At 42.0% G+C, this 17,577-nt stretch overlaps 1 protein-coding gene across 1 annotated transcript; it reads right to left on the bottom strand.

The window, feature by feature from the left end:
- Positions 1-45: 45 nt before the first annotated feature.
- On the bottom strand, positions 46-17,003 carry slc7a6os (solute carrier family 7 member 6 opposite strand). Its single transcript, XM_080729720.1, has 5 exons — positions 16,795-17,003; positions 11,575-11,916; positions 3,486-3,692; positions 1,820-1,952; positions 46-1,014 (listed from the first exon to the last, which is right to left on the bottom strand). Exons 1-5 carry the CDS (start codon positions 16,972-16,974, stop codon positions 881-883), a joined length of 996 nt encoding a protein of 331 aa, XP_080585846.1. The 5' UTR covers positions 16,975-17,003; the 3' UTR covers positions 46-880.
- Positions 17,004-17,577: the final 574 nt, after the last annotated feature.

Here is a 17,577-nt window from a genome sequence, read left to right as displayed (position 1 = left end):
ATTAAACAATGTCACAGTTTGAGATGTTTTACATTTATTTTGAAAGCTTTTTTTTATACACATCTACATATTTACAAAAAAAGAGTTAACTTCACAAGCATTCAAGAGAACAATCATAAAGAGGAATGTTGAACAAAAGAAACGCGCACACACACACACGCTCACACAAGAACAAATCCTATCATGCACAAAAATGCAAACACTCTGAAATGCAAACGCATTGACATGTCTCACTAACTTAAGAGTGTTAACTGCACAAAGCATACAAGGCATACCACACTAATGTGCAAAGTGTCTAACGCACATCCACTTTGGAACAAACACCCACACATATATTCACTCCACCACAGTAAAAAAAAAAATATGCCAGGCCCCATCCAGAAATAATATCATTGCTGTCAATCAGAAACCTTGATCTCCAAATTCCTTTGTCATATTGTCGCACAAAAGTTAAAAGAAATGCAGATCTACCAGCTCACAACACATCGCAATGTGACGCGTTGTGATCTTGTACATCTGCTCTCTCTCTCTATATATAATTACAATCAAGTGAAAGTGACCAAGTGTGTCTTTTTGGTTTAGAGGTTTGATAACACACTGTTATCTTAATGTTATCGTACATCTGCCATTTTTGAATTAAATGTAATATAATTACGTGGAAGTGGTCAAGTGTGTTTTAGTTTTTTTTAATACATATTGAACCAATGAAAGGCATTAACAAGAGTTGTAACTAAATCATAAGTACATTGGATCCGTTGGGAAACATTTTATTTCCCCCTCATGTCCTGAAAAGTAACGGGGCTGGACATGCAGGGTTTCCAGGTGACAGCGAGGATATAAACTCCCCTAACACTACAGGTATCATTGCAGTACGTATGGCTCAGTCAGAGGCACCACCATCCTCATCATCATCATGGTCTTGGTCTTCCCCGTTGCCACTCAGCTGGTGCACCACCTCCCTCTGGTAGCTCTCCCAGCTCCTCCTGCTGTACGAGTGCTCCTCCTCCCAGTAACCTGCAGCACAGGTGAGGAACTTTATAGCAGGGTTTCCCCAAAGTGGGTGCCGTGATGCATCAACATCACTTCAGTTTAACCACTTAGACCAGGGGTTCTCAGGCCACAAATCGACCAAGCATCAGTAAAGCGCCTACAGTTGGTCCAGAATGCGGCCGCACGCCTACTCACTGGCACCAAAAAGCGGGACCACATCTCCCCTGTCCTGGCCTCTCTTCATTGGCTCCCCGTCAAATTTAGAATTGATTTTAAAATCCTTTTAATTGCTTTTAAATCCATTAACGGGCTGGCCCCTACCTACCTGGTTGAACGTTACAACCCAGTTAGAGCCTTACGGTCAGCTGACCTTTCTTTATTGGTCCCTACTGCTACTGCCCGACTCATAACTAGGGGCGACCGCGCTTTTGCCGTGGCCGCCCCTAGGCTGTGGAACGACCTTCCTCTTTGTGTCAGGTCTGCCCAGTCTATTGAGGTTTTTAAGTCCCTCCTTAAGACTCACTTTTTTAATCTGGCTTTTAACCACAGCTTTTAATTTTCAACATTGATATTTTTCTTCTCGCTTGCTTGTTCATTTGTTTGTATTTTGGTTGTATTGTTTCGATTCCACTGTTTTTCTTATGTTGTAAAGCACTTTGGTCGACAACATCGTTTTTAAATGTGCTATATAAATAAGGTTTTGATTGATTGATTGAAGATACCGATATATATCACCACGTTAAATTACATGGCTAAAAGTGTGGTTTAAAGCCTCATATTGGCCGATGTTATCACTTGGGCTGAAACTGTGTCACAAATGTGGACGTACCGCCATAGCGCTCCTCTCTGTCGCTGTCTCCATCACTCTCCTCGTCTGGGTATTCGTTCCTCCAGTTGCCTTCCTCGTTCTCATCGTCCTCATCCTCATACACCTCCTCTTCATGGACCACCTGGTCAGGGACCTGCCATGGAAACAAACACAAAGCTAAAACCTCTCCTTCTGGTGACGTGTTAAAGAGGGTTCCATCAAGCAAAGTAGATTACTTCAATCTGCGCGCCTAAATTAAAGGACAACTTTAGTTTTTTACAACAAGAGTTCATATTTTAGATTGTAATTAAAGAATATAAAAGATGAGTGTTAAAATTATTTAATTTACTTCTTTCTATTGTTTGTGTTCCATGATAGGCTTGGGCAATAAATTAAAAAGATATATTGAAACTCGAGGTTTAGAACCAATAACCAAATTATAACTGAATAATCTAGCAATTTAATGCTTTTTTTAACTTTTTTTTTTCCTTAAAGATCGACAAATCGTCCGGAAATGACATTTTTTATAATCTACTTAATCAATGTTTAACCACTTTACCTTGTATTCTACTTTGTTATACAATGGTGGCACAAATAGTGAAATTGTGAGCTTGCAGGGCAAAAGTTTCCAATCTGATTTAAAGTCACAGCCCAGCCTTAGGCTACGACCAAGCCCACATTCACTGTGATTCGGGGTGATACCAGTGGCGTAACGGTTGCAGAACGGGGTACCGCGGTGTGCGGTGTGGCCAGTAACTTTTCACGCACAGGTATGGTACAGATGTGCATGCTAGTACGTGTGTGTCCCTCGATTCATGAGCCAAGTAAATGGCTACTACGAACGGCTGCATAACAGGTTTACAAGTGAGTGTGCAAATGCAGCTTCAGTAGTGCTGCTGCTAGTATTCTATATGCATTCTGCACGCAACAATGCCTCAGCCACCATCGAAGCAGGAGAGGTAGGATATGCTCGTTCAAATGAACTTTTAGTTTCAGCTCCTATGATTTTCCAAGACTAAAACTAAGCTATACAAACATGTTTCCTACTAATATTTATACAAGATGATATAAATGATACAAATGATATACAAGCTCACAGCACAGCACTGAGTGCCGCGCTGCAAGCTTGTAGATCTGCTATTTTTGAAAAAGTCGTGAAAATGTGTGCAAATCTTTGAATATATGTATTTTCAAAGTGAACCTTTTCCAATTCAAATTTTGCTTCTGGGTGGTCCCTGGAACTAAATATTTTGAGATGCGGGTCCGTGGCCAAATAAATATCATTTTGGGGGTCCTTCACATGAAAAGGTTTGAGCACCACTGACATAGTAGTCTCTCAAGAACAGACTAACTGAGCTCCAGTTGAAGTGAAAAGGACCTTTTCTTTGACGATGGCTGGCCAGATTGCTGACATAGAAACATACATTTTTCAAAAAACCTTAGAAGGATTCAAAAGACTCTTATAGAATCGGTTCAAAATTCAAATTTTCACGATTTTTCAAAAATAGCAGATCTACAAGCTCGCAGCGCGGCACTCCCCCCATCATATGCTCACTGCTTCACCCATGGATCCGTTCATTGGTTTGCTCGCTCCCCCATCATATGCACACTCACTCGCTCCAATTCTCAAGGCCGTCAGTCACTCATTCATCTGCCTGTCCATCCATCATCCAGCCCATCCACACACCAGTTCTCCCTCGTCTGCGTACGCCCTGACGGACAGGATGTCCTGGATCCAGCCGGGCGTGGCCGTTTCCTGATAGTAAAGGTCGTAGACGTAGTCGTCCTCCTGCTCCCGGTGCTCCGCCCCTTGCTGCTCGGCGGACACGCTCAGACGCTCCCGCAGCATCTTCACGTTGTTGCACAGGATCTCCTCTGGGTCCGAGGACAGGGTCTGTGGACACACCCACATGACAGGGGAGGAGTTACTTTAGATCTCCTCTGGGTCCGAGGACAGGGTCTGTGGACACACCCACATGACAGGGGAAGAGTTACTTTAAATATATAGGATCTCCTCTGGCTCCGAGGACAGGGTCTGTGGACACACCCACATGACAGGGGAAGAGTTACTTTAAATATATAGGATCTCCTCTGGGTCCGAGGACAGGGTCTGTGGACACACCCACATGACAGGGGAAGAGTTACTTTAAATATATAGGATCTCCTCTGGGTCCGAGGACAGGGTCTGTGGACACACCCACATGACAGGGGAAGAGTTACTTTAAATATATAGGATCTCCTCTGGGTCCGAGGACAGGGTCTGTGGACACACCCACATGACAGGGGAGGAGTTACTTTAAAGAAATATATATATATATATATATATATATATATATATATATATATATATATATATATATACAGTATATACAGACGCTGTAAGAAGGAGGTAGGGAAGTCCATCCTGGGAACTTTGTGGCTGACATACTCACAACAAGGTGTGCATTGGCACTGGCCTCACGATTCAATTCCATTACAATTCACCAGGTACGAATTCGATTCTACGATGCATCACACTTTCCTATATTACTGCACAACATGGCACATTTTTCTTCAGTCAATCTTCATTGCTGAACAACATATTCGATTATCGATTATGTCACATTACTGCATCGATGCAAAATCGAGCACGGCCAAATTGTGATGCATTGCTGAATCGTTTCTTTTTTTACACCACTATGGTGACACACTATCCGGTGGGTTATCGTGCACCTCCAGTCAGGTACAAGCTACAAAGATGGCCTGGTACTAGCCATATGGACAAGCAGTAATTTAGAGATCACTTTACTTACTTTACTTGATCAAATTAAACATATATAGGGGTTAGGATACAAAGACAGATGCCCCGAGACAGGACACATTTATTACAAGTCCTGCTGATACACTGGACTTTGGCATTTGACCACACACACACACACACACACACACACACACACACACACACACACACACACACACACACACACACACACACACACACACACACACACACACACACACACACACACACACACACACACACACACACACACACACACAGAGTGAGCGTTTTGTCAGCTAATTGTCTACTGCTCAATTTCCTGTTGCACTAATAGAAGCCCTACATTTCCATCAATGTCAAGTCTCGTTTCATTTATTATGTTTTTTATTTTGTTAGACTGTCATCACATGTTAACACTGCTGAGTGAATACAGAGCTAAAAGGGTATGGAAAGGGACAGAGAATGAGTGAATACAGAGCTACAAGGGTATGGAAAGGGACAGAGAATGAGTGAATACAGAGCTACAAGGGTATGGAAAGGGACAAAGAATGAGTGAATACAGTGCTACAAGGGTATGGAAAGGGACAGAGAATGAGTAAATACAGAGCTACAAGGGTATGGAAAGGGACAAAGAATGAGTGAATACAGAGCTACAAGGGTATGGAAAGGGACAGAGAATGAGTGAATACAGAGCTACAAGGGTATGGAAAGGGACAGAGAATGAGTGAATACAGTGCTACAAGGGTATGGAAAGGGACAGAGAATGAGTGAATACAGTGCTACAAGGGTATGGAAAGGGACAGAGAATGAGTGAATACAGAGCTACAAGGGTATGGAAAGGGACAAAGAATGAGTGAATACAGTGCTACAAGGGTATGGAAAGGGACAGAGAATGAGTGAATACAGAGCTACAAGGGTATGGAAAGGGACAAAGAATGAGTAAATACAGAGCTACAAGGGTATGGAAAGGGACAGAGAATGAGTGAATACAGAGCTACAAGGGTATGGAAAGGGACAGAGAATGAGTGAATACAGTGCTACAAGGGTATGGAAAGGGACAGAGAATGAGTGAATACAGAGCTACAAGGGTATGGAAAGGGACAAAGAATGAGTGAATACAGTGCTACAAGGGTATGGAAAGGGACAGAGAATGAGTGAATACAGAGCTACAAGGGTATGGAAAGGGACAGAGAATGAGTGAATACAGTGCTACAAGGGTATGGAAAGGGACAGAGAATGAGTGAATACAGAGCTACAAGGGTATGGAAAGGGACAAAGAATGAGTGAATACAGTGCTACAAGGGTATGGAAAGGGACAGAGAATGAGTGAATACAGAGCTACAAGGGTATGGAAAGGGACAGAGAATGAGTGAATACAGTGCTACAAGGGTATGGAAAGGGACAGAGAATGAGTGAATACAGAGCTACAAGGGTATGGAAAGGGACAGAGAATGAGTGAATACAGAGCTACAAGGGTATGGAAAGGGACAAAGAATGAGTGAATACAGAGCTACAAGGGTATGGAAAGGGACAGAGAATGAGTGAATACAGAGCTACAAGGGTATGGAAAGGGACAGAGAATGAGTGAATACAGAGCTACAAGGGTATGGAAAGGGACAGAGAATGAGTAAATACAGAGCTACAAGGGTATGGAAAGGGACAAAGAATGAGTGAATACAGAGCTACAAGGGTATGGAAAGGGACAGAGAATGAGTGAATACAGAGCTACAAGGGTATGGAAAGGGACAGAGAATGAGTGAATACAGAGCTACAAGGGTATGGAAAGGGACAGAGAATGAGTGAATACAGAGCTACAAGGGTATGGAAAGGGACAGAGAATGAGTAAATACAGAGCTACAAGGGTATGGAAAGGGACAAAGAATGAGTGAATACAGAGCTACAAGGGTATGGAAAGGGACAGAGAATGAGTGAATACAGAGCTACAAGGGTATGGAAAGGGACAGAGAATGAGTGAATACAGAGCTACAAGGGTATGGAAAGGGACAAAGAATGAGTGAATACAGTGCTACAAGGGTATGGAAAGGGACAGAGAATGAGTGAATACAGTGCTACAAGGGTATGGAAAGGGACAGAGAATGAGTGAATACAGAGCTACAAGGGTATGGAAAGGGACAGAGAATGAGTGAATACAGAGCTACAAGGGTATGGAAAGGGACAGAGAATGAGTGAATACAGAGCTACAAGGGTATGGAAAGGGACAAAGAATGAGTGAATACAGTGCTACAAGGGTATGGAAAGGGACAGAGAATGAGTGAATACAGAGCTACAAGGGTATGGAAAGGGACAGAGAATGAGTGAATACAGTGCTACAAGGGTATGGAAAGGGACAGAGAATGAGTGAATACAGAGCTACAAGGGTATGGAAAGGGACAGAGAATGAGTGAATACAGAGCTACAAGGGTATGGAAAGGGACAGAGAATGAGTGAATACAGAGCTACAAGGGTATGGAAAGGGACAGAGAATGAGTGAATACAGTGCTACAAGGGTATGGAAAGGGACAGAGAATGAGTGAATACAGAGCTACAAGGGTATGGAAAGGGACAGAGAATGAGTGAATACAGAGCTACAAGGGTATGGAAAGGGACAGAGAATGAGTGAATACAGAGCTACAAGGGTATGGAAAGGGACAGAATGAGTGAATACAGAGCTACAAGGGTATGGAAAGGGACAGAATGAGTGAATACAGAGCTACAAGGGTATGGAAAGGGACAGAGAATGAGTAAATACAGAGCTACAAGGGTATGGAAAGGGACAAAGAATGAGTGAATACAGTGCTACAAGGGTATGGAAAGGGACAGAGAATGAGTGAATACAGAGCTACAAGGGTATGGAAAGGGACAGAGAATGAGTGAATACAGTGCTACAAGGGTATGGAAAGGGACAGAGAATGAGTGAATACAGAGCTACAAGGGTATGGAAAGGGACAAAGAATGAGTGAATACAGTGCTACAAGGGTATGGAAAGGGACAGAGAATGAGTGAATACAGAGCTACAAGGGTATGGAAAGGGACAGAGAATGAGTGAATACAGTGCTACAAGGGTATGGAAAGGGACAGAGAATGAGTGAATACAGAGCTACAAGGGTATGGAAAGGGACAGAGAATGAGTGAATACAGAGCTACAAGGGTATGGAAAGGGACAGAGAATGAGTGAATACAGAGCTACAAGGGTATGGAAAGGGACAAAGAATGAGTGAATACAGAGCTACAAGGGTATGGAAAGGGACAGAGAATGAGTGAATACAGAGCTACAAGGGTATGGAAAGGGACAGAGAATGAGTGAATACAGAGCTACAAGGGTATGGAAAGGGACAGAGAATGAGTAAATACAGAGCTACAAGGGTATGGAAAGGGACAAAGAATGAGTGAATACAGAGCTACAAGGGTATGGAAAGGGACAGAGAATGAGTGAATACAGAGCTACAAGGGTATGGAAAGGGACAAAGAATGAGTGAATACAGAGCTACAAGGGTATGGAAAGGGACAGAGAATGAGTAAATACAGAGCTACAAGGGTATGGAAAGGGACAAAGAATGAGTGAATACAGAGCTACAAGGGTATGGAAAGGGACAAAGAATGAGTGAATACAGAGCTACAAGGGTATGGAAAGGGACAAAGAATGAGTGAATACAGAGCTACAAGGGTATGGAAAGGGACAGAGAATGAGTGAATACAGAGCTACAAGGGTATGGAAAGGGACAGAGAATGAGTGAATACAGAGCTACAAGGGTATGGAAAGGGACAGAGAATGAGTGAATACAGAGCTACAAGGGTATGGAAAGGGACAGAGAATGAGTAAATACAGAGCTACAAGGGTATGGAAAGGGACAAAGAATGAGTGAATACAGAGCTACAAGGGTATGGAAAGGGACAGAGAATGAGTAAATACAGAGCTACAAGGGTATGGAAAGGGACAGAGAATGAGTGAATACAGAGCTACAAGGGTATGGAAAGGGACAGAGAATGAGTAAATACAGAGCTACAAGGGTATGGAAAGGGACAGAGAATGAGTGAATACAGAGCTACAAGGGTATGGAAAGGGACAGAATGAGTGAATACAGAGCTACAAGGGTATGGAAAGGGACAGAGAATGAGTAAATACAGAGCTACAAGGGTATGGAAAGGGACAAAGAATGAGTGAATACAGTGCTACAAGGGTATGGAAAGGGACAGAGAATGAGTGAATACAGAGCTACAAGGGTATGGAAAGGGACAGAGAATGAGTGAATACAGTGCTACAAGGGTATGGAAAGGGACAGAGAATGAGTGAATACAGAGCTACAAGGGTATGGAAAGGGACAGAGAATGAGTAAATACAGTGCTACAAGGGTATGGAAAGGGACAGAGAATGAGTGAATACAGTGCTACAAGGGTATGGAAAGGGACAGAGAATGAGTGAATACAGAGCTACAAGGGTATGGAAAGGGACAGAGAATGAGTAAATACAGTGCTACAAGGGTATGGAAAGGGACAGAGAATGAGTGAATACAGTGCTACAAGGGTATGGAAAGGGACAGAGAATGAGTGAATACAGTGCTACAAGGGTATGGAAAGGGACAGAGAATGAGTGAATACAGAGCTACAAGGGTATGGAAAGGGACAAAGAATGAGTGAATACAGTGCTACAAGGGTATGGAAAGGGACAGAGAATGAGTGAATACAGAGCTACAAGGGTATGGAAAGGGACAGAGAATGAGTGAATACAGAGCTACAAGGGTATGGAAAGGGACAGAGAATGAGTGAATACAGTGCTACAAGGGTATGGAAAGGGACAGAGAATGAGTGAATACAGAGCTACAAGGGTATGGAAAGGGACAGAGAATGAGTGAATACAGAGCTACAAGGGTATGGAAAGGGACAAAGAATGAGTGAATACAGAGCTACAAGGGTATGGAAAGGGACAGAGAATGAGTGAATACAGAGCTACAAGGGTATGGAAAGGGACAGAGAATGAGTGAATACAGAGCTACAAGGGTATGGAAAGGGACAGAGAATGAGTAAATACAGAGCTACAAGGGTATGGAAAGGGACAAAGAATGAGTGAATACAGAGCTACAAGGGTATGGAAAGGGACAGAGAATGAGTGAATACAGAGCTACAAGGGTATGGAAAGGGACAGAGAATGAGTGAATACAGAGCTACAAGGGTATGGAAAGGGACAGAGAATGAGTGAATACAGAGCTACAAGGGTATGGAAAGGGACAGAGAATGAGTAAATACAGAGCTACAAGGGTATGGAAAGGGACAAAGAATGAGTGAATACAGAGCTACAAGGGTATGGAAAGGGACAGAGAATGAGTGAATACAGAGCTACAAGGGTATGGAAAGGGACAGAGAATGAGTGAATACAGAGCTACAAGGGTATGGAAAGGGACAAAGAATGAGTGAATACAGTGCTACAAGGGTATGGAAAGGGACAGAGAATGAGTGAATACAGTGCTACAAGGGTATGGAAAGGGACAGAGAATGAGTGAATACAGAGCTACAAGGGTATGGAAAGGGACAGAGAATGAGTGAATACAGAGCTACAAGGGTATGGAAAGGGACAGAGAATGAGTGAATACAGAGCTACAAGGGTATGGAAAGGGACAGAGAATGAGTGAATACAGAGCTACAAGGGTATGGAAAGGGACAGAGAATGAGTGAATACAGAGCTACAAGGGTATGGAAAGGGACAGAATGAGTGAATACAGAGCTACAAGGGTATGGAAAGGGACAGAGAATGAGTGAATACAGAGCTACAAGGGTATGGAAAGGGACAAAGAATGAGTGAATACAGAGCTACAAGGGTATGGAAAGGGACAAAGAATGAGTGAATACAGAGCTACAAGGGTATGGAAAGGGACAAAGAATGAGTGAATACAGAGCTACAAGGGTATGGAAAGGGACAGAGAATGAGTGAATACAGAGCTACAAGGGTATGGAAAGGGACAGAGAATGAGTGAATACAGTGCTACAAGGGTATGGAAAGGGACAGAGAATGAGTGAATACAGAGCTACAAGGGTATGGAAAGGGACAGAGAATGAGTGAATACAGAGCTACAAGGGTATGGAAAGGGACAGGGAATGAGTGAATACAGAGCTACAAGGGTATGGAAAGGGACAGAGAATGAGTGAATACAGTGCTACAAGGGTATGGAAAGGGACAGAGAATGAGTGAATACAGAGCTACAAGGGTATGGAAAGGGACAGAATGAGTGAATACAGAGCTACAAGGGTATGGAAAGGGACAGAGAATGAGTGAATACAGAGCTACAAGGGTATGGAAAGGGACAGAATGAGTGAATACAGAGCTACAAGGGTATGGAAAGGGACAGAGAATGAGTGAATACAGAGCTACAAGGGTATGGAAAGGGACAGAATGAGTGAATACAGAGCTACAAGGGTATGGAAAGGGACAGAGAATGAGTGAATACAGAGCTACAAGGGTATGGAAAGGGACAGAGAATGAGTGAATACAGAGCTACAAGGGTATGGAAAGGGACAGAGAATGAGTGAATACAGTGCTACAAGGGTATGGAAAGGGACAGAGAATGAGTGAATACAGAGCTACAAGGGTATGGAAAGGGACAGAGAATGAGTGAATACAGAGCTACAAGGGTATGGAAAGGGACAAAGAATGAGTGAATACAGAGCTACAAGGGTATGGAAAGGGACAGAGAATGAGTGAATACAGTGCTACAAGGGTATGGAAAGGGACAAAGAATGAGTGAATACAGTGCTACAAGGGTATGGAAAGGGACAAAGAATGAGTGAATACAGAGCTACAAGGGTATGGAAAGGGACAAAGAATGAGTGAATACAGTGCTACAAGGGTATGGAAAGGGACAAAGAATGAGTGAATACAGTGCTACAAGGGTATGGAAAGGGACAAAGAATGAGTGAATACAGTGCTACAAGGGTATGGAAAGGGACAGAGAATGAGTGAATACAGAGCTACAAGGGTATGGAAAGGGACAGAATGACAGTAGGTGACACATGTGGATTAACTCACCTTGCCAGGGGTTTTGTTCTGGTCCTCTTCATCCTCGTGTACAAGGTCAACCACTTGCACGTCTCCGAGACCCCAGCATTTATCCTGCTCTTTCCCGTCCCGCTCCGTCTCGTCTGCCCTCTCGGAGGAGTCTCTCACGGGGTTCTGCTGCCGCGCTGCAGGGCTCGACAGCCCCGCGCGGTGGCTGGAGAGGATCCGGTAGCGCTCTTCTCGCCGAGTGCTCCATTTGGCACTCCGTAGGTCCCCGAGGACCCGTTGGGAGCTGGCTGCAGAGGGACGCAGGGCATGGGCCACGCGGGGCCGAGCAAGAGCCTCGCGGACCTGTGTCTGGACCGGAGCGTCCTGGAGATGAGAGGGGAAGAATTATTATACAACAGGTAGTCGGGCTCTCAATGGAAAACAGGCTCTCCAACCGTGCATATAACGAGCACTACTGCACTGTCTCTCATCAAGTAAAGAAATCAGCTGCGTTGGTCACGAAAGACAGCAAGCGCGCCTCTCTCCCCACACTATGCTAGGCGGCTGGCTAGCGGTTTTCATGTGACGTTCAGGGACACAGTAGCTAAATGTGGCATTAAAACATTACAAATTCCTATCGAATATCTTAAATAATTACAATGAAATAAAGTTGAGGTGTTTTTTTTAAGGGCAACAGTTGTATCACCCTCTCGTGTAATATTGCTTAATTATGAAATGTCACAAGTTCACAACACACAGAGTCTGAATGGAGCCCGATCATCACAATACAACCTGTGTGTAATTAATTACCCCTTAAAAACTGTGTAGGAGCTTAAATATTTACAGACATGATTAATCAGCTGTGATTTGCTATTTTCCTCATTGACAGGTCAAATATTTACTAAAAAAGAAAAAGAAAACATGTCTAATTTAAGGGTGTTAGAAATTCTATATCAATCATAGCGATTTAGCGAATAATGCAGTCTAGGTGGTTGCAGTTGTGGCCAGTTCCACTATTCTATTTTTCAAACCAGAATCAGGCAGCATACATGTTCGTTAGATAAATTCGTTGGTGCAGCTTATACTTTAAAATGGTATTTACAGGTCACCTATAATGATACTTGAGTTTGTCTTCTGATTTGATGGCATGATTACAACACAAAATGGGAGAATATTGTAATTATTATGATCATAATTGAACATCTGACCCATCATATTGATATTCATGCAAGTAAAGAACATATATAACATACATGGTTTCCAAGATTTGACCAGCATCTACTTTATCCACACTCAACTTTTACTATTTACAGGGTTCCCACACATCTTTACCAATTAATTTCCAAAACTTTTCCAGAATATTTAACCCAATTTCCAGGACTATATAACAATAATTCAGCTCAATAACGAGTCGCTTACTCCTATGCGCAATGCCCAAAGACAGGTGGTGTATGCCAGTGGTTCTCAACTTTTTCAGGCCGTGACCCCCGAAATAATCATATTTGAACTGGGGACCCCCCACCCTGACGAGCACTTATGCTACATTCACACTGAGAGAAGCCAAGCTAATGGTTTGCTTGGTAATTCAATGTATTCTCTATGCAAACCAGCTTTAAACATTTCCAAGCTTTTTTTCCAGCTTGGAAATTTTAAAAGCTGGTTTGCATAGAGAATACATTGAATTACCAAGCAAACCATTAGCTTGGCTTTTCTGTATGTGAATGAGGCATAAGAGTAGAGGAATTTTGTATAACACGGTTGTATTGTGAAAATAGCCGATCTACATGCTCACAATGCCTCGCGTTGCGAGGCGTTGTGAGCATGTAGATCGTCTATTTTCCCAATTTCTGCCTCTAATATTTGACAATTTGGTCAATGTTTAATTTGTCATTTCAGAGGTCTTAACATCAATAACCAAAAACAATGCCAGTGATGTCATTACGTGCGCATCCCGCATCAAAAACTCATTCAAGTCGCCCAGGGACTCATTCATGTCATGGTCCTGGGGTCCCGGGGATGCGCCTCCATTGGAGTCCATGTTAAAATAATTTACCGGGTCGCGGTAAAATAAAAACATTTTAAAATTCCACAGACACCACCATTGTTCATGAGTGAAAGCATCCTACTTTACCCTACGTTAACACAAATAAAATCCACATAGAAAGTCTTAAACAGGCGATAGAAACGTCAATGTTTTGATTCCACCGACGTCTGACGCCATTTTGCGCGCCCGAATTCATTAGGGGCACATGTTTTAGTAGTTTTAGTAGTTCTAAGTTCAAACATTAGCCAAAGTGTAAAATAAATATAAGAAATAGGCAAACATTTTGAAAATAGCCGATCTACAAGCTCACAGCGCTCGAAAACATTGTATTGAGGACTCATAAAACTTTTCTGGGACCCATTTGAATGACCACCTGTGGGTCCCGGGACCCATTACATTGAAAACCTAGTAACATCACTGCAATGCATAGCTATTTTTTCCAGGACCCTTGATTAATTCCAAAACTTTTCCAGTACTACTATTTACAAAGTCAAAAAACCTGGAAACTGCTGTACATTTTGCAGTGTACGAAAAGTTACAACATGTATACAGGCAAATTGTCTGGTAGGTAGCAGAATGTATGGGCAATAGTTATAGGCATACAAATTACCATTACATTAAATCTTGATAGTTTTACACCCTGATGTCTTAGCCTTGGATCAACACTATCATAGATGCATGATATCAATTCTTACATACATAGATATATGCAATGTTCACATCGATAACACATCTATGCTAATCTTGATACTAATCCTGCTACTAGACTGGTGAGTGTGTTTTGATTGTAGCATAGTAATATTTAAATAAACGTATTAATGCCAAGTCAAAGTCTAGATCAATGGTTCTCAAAGTGGATTCCAGGGACTCTCTAGGTTCCCTTTACTGGGATCTAAATTGACCCTTACAAGTCTGTAACTCTGACAGCGTAACGGGTCCATTTGGTTGCATTTGTACACCGTCAGATTTAAAGGAGCTAATAGTCAACTCTTTCTTGAAAAACCGACACTAAAATAAAAATAAAATAAAAATGTTTCGAAAATATTTTATAAAAAAAAGATTAAAGTTCATATATCCGTTTCTATTCAAAAATGACCACAAAAAGCGTAAAACAATGATAAAATAATCATTTTGGCAGTTGTCAGGCTGACTTTGTTTATATCTCTCTTCTATTCTTTTATATGGATTGATAAGGGATGTAAACAAAGTCGGCCTGACAATGGCCAAAATGATTATTTTATCATATTTTATGCTTTTTGTGGTCATTTTTGAATAGAAACACATATATGAAGCTTAATCTTAATTATAAGATATTTTTAAAACATATTTTTTTTTGAAACAGTTGACTATAATGTAGCTCCTTTTAAAGGGAGACCTTGGAATTTAAAAGTTTAAGAACCACTAGTCTACTAGTAAATATTTCTAAAAGGTTGATATGTTGTTACAAATTTATCTATGGGCAATCAAAATCAGCTAGATATAGGCCTATTGATTTTTTATGAGGCGTCATAATTAAACTTGATGTTGACATGGCAGTGCGACGCGTTTTGAGCTTGTAGATCTGCTATTTTTTAATGTATTATGTGAAATGTGGCCCTCTGGAGTGAGTGTGTAAATAAATATAGTGGCCCTCTCCATCATCAAAGTTGCCCACCCCTGGCTTAGAATGACTAAATGTAGATTGATTGACTGATTGAAGACTTTATTAGAAGTTTGCATAGGAAAGGTACAGTTTCATGATGGTACAAGGTCTACTAAAAGGCGATCCTAGAAAAGACTAAGCTTATTTCCACAGGAAACCATTAAAGTATCTCATATAACATTGAATGACAGACGAATAGAACACAGTACTATGCAGTAGATATAGTCAGAAAAAGATAATAAGAAAGAACAAGGAACAGTAAGGCAAACAGAACGTATATACAAAGGGGCAGGGGAGGGAGATTTGTGGATATGAAATATTGCCCTTGCACCTCGGGACACGCTGGCTGAAGTGACGTATGAATAGATGGCATGATAATGACGTCTCCATTAGCTCGACAACGGCTAACTAACTGTGCCAGGAATGTTTCAGCATTTGTTTTTTGTTTTTTTATAAATCAGTCTCAACTAGTTACTTAGAACTGGTTGGCTTACGCGAATCAGACAACGTGACTGCGCGTCCCGTGTACACGATAGTAGAGTTGTACATTTGGAAAATTAAAATAAAACGTCATTATCTGCTATCCTAGCTTAAGCTAACACCCAGCACTACCAAGGATTCGACAGTGACGTCTGGCTTGCGGAAGTCGTTGGGACTCGAGGGTCCTTGAACCGCGTTGAAGTTGCAGATTTTTCCAAGACATCTTGAAATAAAATGTGGAATATTTGGAACATTCTAACAACACAACAAACCTGATATGGGGGCCACTCCTGAGTCCTGCCACAAGCCCACAACACGTTTTCAGAATTGATTCATGGCAAATACATAATTCATTGTTTGGGGGGCTTTTTAACCTCTATAGTTAAAACGATTTTAAAATTGTGAAACAAGCCCAAATAAAAACAACTATTATAAGAAAACAAGCCAAGAAACTGCAACCATGACCAATATTAACAGTGGTTCTCAAAGTGGATTCCAGGGACTGTGGGTTCCTTTAGGGTAGTATAAATTGACCCATACAAGTTTCTAACTCTGACAGTGAACAAATGGAACCAAATGAACCCGTTAAAGGGGAAGACCACCCATTTCCAATATTGAACTATGTCATTAATGTCAATGTTAAATGTCAATTTGGAGTTGTGTGGAAATAATAATAAAAAAAGGTTCCCCCTCTTCTGTGTTGCCTAGAACTGGAGGATTGATTTTGGGGTTTGTATTGTAAAGTACAACTTGATGACATCAAACCGTTGTACTTTACAATACAAACCCCAAAATCAATCCTCCAGTTCTAGGCAACACAGAAGAGGGGGAACTTTTTTTTTTAAAATTCCACACAAAGTATATAATATATTTTTTACACCTCTAAGGTATATTAATGACATAGTTCAATATTGAAAATGGGTGGTCTTCCAGGCCGGGGAGACCTTGAAAATGTTAAACTTTGAGAAACAGTGGCTTATAATAATCGGACATGATGGCACCAGTGTGTGTGACGTCACTGACGTATCCCGGTGCCTTCTTCTTTGTAAAGAACATGGACGGCCCTCTGTGTCTCTGTGTCTCTTTCTCTCCTCACCTGTGTCGCTACCGTCGCCACCAGTTTGAACACAGAGTTCTCCACCTCCTGGTCGCCGGGCTCCGGTATCGTCTCCGCCGGGCTCTGGGGACGCCTTTTCTTGCATGCCAGCAGTAAAGCGTCGGCGGGGTCGGTCCCCCGCTTCCTTTTGACTCGAAGGATGGTGGTGTTTGGGTCCATGTTGTTGGCTCTCTCTCTCCGGTCTAGTCTCCGCCTCGCTGTCGCTGTGTGTGACTGACTGTGACTGTGTGTGTGTGTGTGTGTGTGTGTGTGTTCTAGTAGGCGTGTATCAAAACAACATCCCGGTTCCAACAATGGAACAACAAGGGTGGAGGCGGAGCGCTTGTTTTTGGTGGAGATGACGGAGGCGCGCCGGCGTTCTATTATAAACACAATCTGATCTAGCTACTACATAGGGCTGTTAAGTATGACATCATTTTGTAGGCAGAGGAGAATTTCTGCCCCCAGTTTCCGTGAATCTTTTTACTATTTTTACTATTTACACATTTTTCTTCTCTTTGTTGTTGAAAGGAAAGTGTTAGAATTATACTTTAGTCGTTATTTTTTAGTCGTTTTTTGAAATAGCGAGGGACAGAAAATGCTCTGGGGGCAGATTCTCCTCTGCCTACAAAATGATGTCACGGCTTAAAAGCCCCATAACAATCACGACATAGGCTGTTTATTATAATCACTATTAAGTCACTATGAAGTGTCTTTAATTATAATTAAAGTAAAAATAGTCAAATAACAAGGACAAAATGTTCCGCCCACAACCTTATCAAA

This window comes from Nannobrachium achirus, assembly GCF_963921795.1.
Source record: "Nannobrachium achirus genome assembly, chromosome: 7".
Taxonomy (NCBI): domain Eukaryota; kingdom Metazoa; phylum Chordata; class Actinopteri; order Myctophiformes; family Myctophidae; genus Nannobrachium; species Nannobrachium achirus.
This window is presented reverse-complemented; position numbering and strand designations above follow the sequence as displayed.

What these genes read in the sequence shown, in the direction of transcription:
- slc7a6os (XM_080729720.1), bottom strand. Translation starts at nt 16,974, where the DNA reads ATGGACCCAAACACCACCATCCTTCGAGTCAAAAGGAAGCGGGGGACC. An exon ending in AGAACAAAACCCCTGGCAAG is followed by an intron (nt 3,693 to 11,574) that starts GTGAGTTAATCC and finishes GTGTGTCCACAG; the next exon opens with ACCCTGTCCTCGGACCCAGA. An exon ending in ACGCAGACGAGGGAGAACTG is followed by an intron (nt 1,953 to 3,485) that starts GTGTGTGGATGG and finishes TTTCCATGGCAG; the next exon opens with GTCCCTGACCAGGTGGTCCA.